The sequence below is a fragment of the Crocodylus porosus genome, unplaced genomic scaffold (genome assembly GCF_001723895.1).
Source record: "Crocodylus porosus isolate Cpor-Errol unplaced genomic scaffold, CroPor_comp1, whole genome shotgun sequence".
NCBI classification, from domain to species: domain Eukaryota; kingdom Metazoa; phylum Chordata; order Crocodylia; family Crocodylidae; genus Crocodylus; species Crocodylus porosus.
The window spans coordinates 25,676,768-25,681,312 of NW_017728914.1; the positions used below are offsets into that span (position 1 = coordinate 25,676,768).

The following is a 4,545-nucleotide window of genomic DNA, read 5'->3' on the forward strand; positions in this document are numbered from 1 at the left end:
GGACTGGGACTTCATGCTTGTGCGTACTTATTTAGACTGGCGTAGCAGAGTCAAAAGGGGAGGGAACAGCCAATTCTGCTGGAGGCTTTTGCGCTTCTTCTTGCCTTTGATTTACCATATTTACTTGCATAATAGTCATTTCCTCTCTGCCAACCCAATCTTGCTGCCAAAAACTAGGGGGAAGCCATTACGTGTACCCTAGACTAGAGCAAGACTGAGGCACTATTGGTGCTAAACAAAAGGTGCAGTTCTGTGTTTGAATGTCCGTGTGTCCTTCCCCATCCTGCACAGTCTTTACCAAGGAGACCATATGTGGGGCAGAGTGACTGTGCGGACTCCAGGGTGCTGTTCCTGCGCAGGGGCGCTCCACTCTTCAATGGTTGGTTCTTTCATTCAGAATCATCTTCTGAATCTGTTTCTTTGGAAATGTGGGTTGAGCCATTGCACAGGTTATTAATTCTTCAAAATTTTAAGGCAGTCTTCAGGGGTGCAGCCATCATACGAGAATGGCTGTGATGCAAGTAAATATGGTATTACGGGAGACTGTCCTACTACTTCGATACTCCTCAAAAGCTTATTGTATTTGCTTTTTAAACAAAGTTTCCAGTAAAGGTTCCTTTTTTCCGCTTGCGGGGGAAGGGGACAGATGGAATTGCAAGGTGTGTGTGTGGGGGAGACAGGAACAGGAACAGCGGAGCCTGGCCTGGTCGCAGATGGTGAGGCCGGAGGGTTCATTTGCCTTTTGGTGTAATGCACACCCCTGCAGCGCGATTGAACAAAGCTGCTTACGGCAAAGCCAAGGGGAAACAGCCTGAAGAAGCTGCAGAGTAGCTTTATGTGATTTGGGGCAGGAGCCTTTGGAGCAGAGGAGGGGAGCAGGGGCAGCGGCAGGTAATGTGTGAAGATGTTTTTCCGTTTTTTATTCTCTGCAAACTGAACTCGGTAGCTTTTTGCTCCGGTTTATTTTCCCCTGCCAAACTGGCTCAGCATTTGGAGCCGCTTGTCTCTTTAAGATAATTCCTTGTTAAGATCAGATTTTTCCTCCTGATGCCTGGCTATAATTACCAGCGTGTCTGGAATGTGGCATATCGAAACATTGCAACCCCCTTTGCGGGCAGGGCTAGATTGCTGCAGAGACCTGCTCTGCCTCCAGTACGATGGTAACGTATCTTGTAACATTCACTCCCCGGCCCTTATGCCTCCAACTCTCTCCTGGCTTCTGCTGACCTGCCTCCTTCTCTTTAACAGACTGAAGAGAAGCGGAATCTCTCCCTGGGGGGCCATGTTGGATTCGATAGTCTTCCCGATCAGCTCGTCAGCAAGTCTGTCTCTCAAGGCTTCAGCTTCAACATCCTCTGTGTGGGTAAGCAAAGTGCAGCGCAATGGGAAGGTCTTAGAAATAGTAGGAGCAAACCCTAAAGCAACTGATCCTGGAATGACGGGGGGTGGGGGGTGGTGTTCACAGAGGGTCTGTTTTGTCTGTAGAATATCAGCTGGCACATCCTGGAGTTAGGACCAGAATGAATCCTGTTCCCTGCTCTCTGCCATGTCTGCACTCCCTGCCCAGACATGCCATGGTGCCCTGTACCAGAAGCAGTTGGCCACACTCTGGGCAAGCTGCCTCATTTATTCACGCTTACCTTCCCTGAAAATTAGCTATTGAAACTTGGGGCGCCTCTTGCACAAGGAAACTGATTCCAAACAGTTGGGATAAAAGGAAAACATCATTTTTCTTTCTTTCTGCTATTCCTAGACAAGGTACATGTCTTATTTGCAGGGGTGTCATGCAAATAATATGCTGTACTGCAAGTCAGGGTTATTAGCTGACAAGCAGCACTGGGCAGACAGTAGTGTGGCTTCTGGCTTAGCAGGCACAGAGCATTGTGGTCCATTTGCTGTCAAGTTGCGACCTTGGGCAGGTCGTGTTGGTCTGCATTTCAAAGGCACCCACTGATTTTGGAGGCCAGCTAGAGCTGACAGCTTTAGCAAGGCAGCTTCACATAGGGCAGCAAAGGCTGCCGTTGAGGGCTGACTGCAACGGTGTGATTAGTTGCTGCCATGGCAAGTGGCTATTTTTGTGCCTCCTGACAAAGGCAGCACCAAGGGCTACTGCCCAAGTCACCCCCCTCTCCTTAGTCATCTTCCTTTGGGCCTTCTCATTAAAAGATAAGTCTCATGCAGCTCCAGCCAGAGGACCTTGAATTTTTAGTTAAGGTTGCAGCAGCTCATGCTGGTTTTTTAGCTCTGGAGACTCCTGATTAATTCCCCAGGGCTTCTGCCAAAGTGGCAGCGATTATAGTAGCTCCTTAGAGTCCTGACTTCTATTAACAAAACACCACGTTCCGTTTCTTAATGATGGAAACTCTTCCTTTGCATAACTATTATTAACACAACTGCTTTTTCTGTTAAAATATTTTGCATGGCTAGTTTTTTTTTTGTGTTCAAAACATTGTGTCAAAATATGATCTTTTAGCAGGAAAGAGGTGTTTTCAACTAATTTCTTGCCTCAGAATGTTGTTTTTTGTTTCTTTTTGTCTTTTTTGGTCTAACTTCCTGGTTCAAAATGGCTTGTTCCTTTTTAAAATTGAAGAGGAGCGGAGTAAAACATTAACATTGTCAAATTCAAAACACTGTTCTATAACTGTGGAAATTAAATGTTTCAATTGACCTGAACAAAAACTGTTTTGGGTTGTTGATTCACAAAAATGTAATTGAATGATGGTGCCTATTTGAGATGTGGGCAGGAGACAGGTTAAAGGAGGGGAAGAGCTTGGGCATGAGAGGCAGGGCAGAGCTTGAGATTTTGAATATCTTTCTAGCATTTCCCTCTTACCTCTACATGTAGATTGTTCTGAATATTGCTTTATCTGGAGTGTGAAGTGGACTCTTATTCTTACCTTGATCCCAACTGCTTCAGTATTCCTAGCCACACTTCATATTTAGCCCACGAAGAAACAGTATTGCTTGTTTCTGGAGTTTAACTTCAACTCCAGACCTGGTTCTGGGCTTCACAGAAGTGTTCCTTAAAAGATTACCAGCAGCAGGAGACAGTGCAATTGTCCTAGATGCATTTATTTCCCTGGGTGGGATCTGATGGTCCCTTCTGACCTTAAACCTCTTTGAAATAGTGAAAGAGATCTTTGAACTCTTGGAAAAAGGAGAAAATCCAAACCACTGCCCTTGACTGTATTTGCATATCCATGCTCTTTGCCATGCCCCAAACTGGGCTGCATGTGGAGGGTCAGTTTGGTTCCTGCCAACAGGTGAGTATATTGGTATTGAGTGTTTTGAGTGAGTTTCCTGTAGGGTGAACATGGCTCATCGTTCTGTCCCAGTCTCCTTTCTGTGCCCTTATCCATTGCTGGTAGAACCAGGGATTTGGCTCTTCATCCCTTTACTTACAGTACTCCTCTTCCAAGCTGTATTAACTCTTCAGTGTAGAAGCAGAAAGGTTTTGCCCCCCACTATGCTTAAAATAAAACCCTGGTAATCAGTGTGCTGCCTCACTAGACCCATAGCTTGCTAGTCATCTTACTCTCCCACTTTTTAGCTGATGACTGCTCTAGACATTGTACGAGTTCTAGGGCATTGGAATAGGAAGGGCTGTGCTACACACAGTTGAAATGATAGCTTTGTAAAGCTACAAGGGCTATGTGGCTTGTATGGTGTTGCCTTGTTTCTGGGCAGCACAGGGAAGCCAGCCTAGGAGGACAGGCCCTCTTACCCACCTCCTGTCCGTGACCCCAGATGGTAATCAAAAGGCCACTTCCTCCTGCTGTTTCTTTGTACATCTTGGCCCACCAGAGCCCCCTCCCCACTTGTCATATATTATGAATTGAGGTCCTTTGGAGGCTGATCTGGAAAGTGTCATATTAATTTACATACACAGGCCGTCAGTTCAAAGCCTTCTCTGCCTCCAAGCTGTCTGGTTAGTGAGGTATTTTGAGAGGGAACCTAATCCTTGATGTGTTTCTGAGGTTTTATTATGACTCTACCGAGAACATTTTCCTAATGTCCCCTACATTTATTCTCTCAGTAATGTGGCCCCTTCCTACCTCATTTCTGCATTGTCCCTGTTTGATTTCACACTCTCTGCCTTTGCTTAGCTGAAGCACTCAGCTTGGCAGAAATGGATGCTGCATTGGGGCACGAGGATGACCCCAAACTGACAGATCCTTGCCAATTTGCTCCTGGGCAGTGTTTTGCCAAGGCTGTATGGCAAGGTGGCACTTTGGTGTGGCCTCTGCGCAGCACTGTCTTGTGCTAAGCATATGATATTGGTTTAACTGCACTCACCCCAAACCGATACATCCTTATCTTGTTTTGCCTTTGCTGTAGATCTTACAAAACAGCTTTTGAGGTTGACTCAGGACAACCAAGAAGCCTTGGGGGAGACGAAGTGACTAAGAGAAACTCCATAAATCAGGAGAGATGGAGGAAGCCATCTCCTTAGATGCTCCTGTTGCCCTGAGGGGTCAGGCCAACTCTCAGGATTTCAATATTGTGCTGTTAGACAGGAGGGAGTGACACAATTGCACATATACA

General features: G+C 46.2%; 1 protein-coding gene across 5 annotated transcripts in view; it reads left to right on the forward strand.

Moving 5' to 3' along the window:
* The first annotated feature begins 1,061 nt into the window (after window positions 1-1,061).
* Window positions 1,062-4,545, forward strand: part of SEPT8 (septin 8) — a 41,738-nt gene continuing 38,254 nt past the window's right edge. The window contains exons 1-2 of one of the 5 annotated variants that reach the window (XM_019535032.1): window positions 1,062-1,160; window positions 1,249-1,363. In XM_019535032.1, coding sequence (XP_019390577.1) covers window positions 1,158-1,160; window positions 1,249-1,363 — 118 coding nt within the window. In that variant the 5' untranslated portion in view covers window positions 1,062-1,157. The remainder of the gene's footprint in view (window positions 1,161-1,248; window positions 1,364-4,545) is intronic. The other 4 variants (XM_019535031.1, XM_019535034.1, XM_019535033.1 and 1 more) reach the window with 4 other exon arrangements.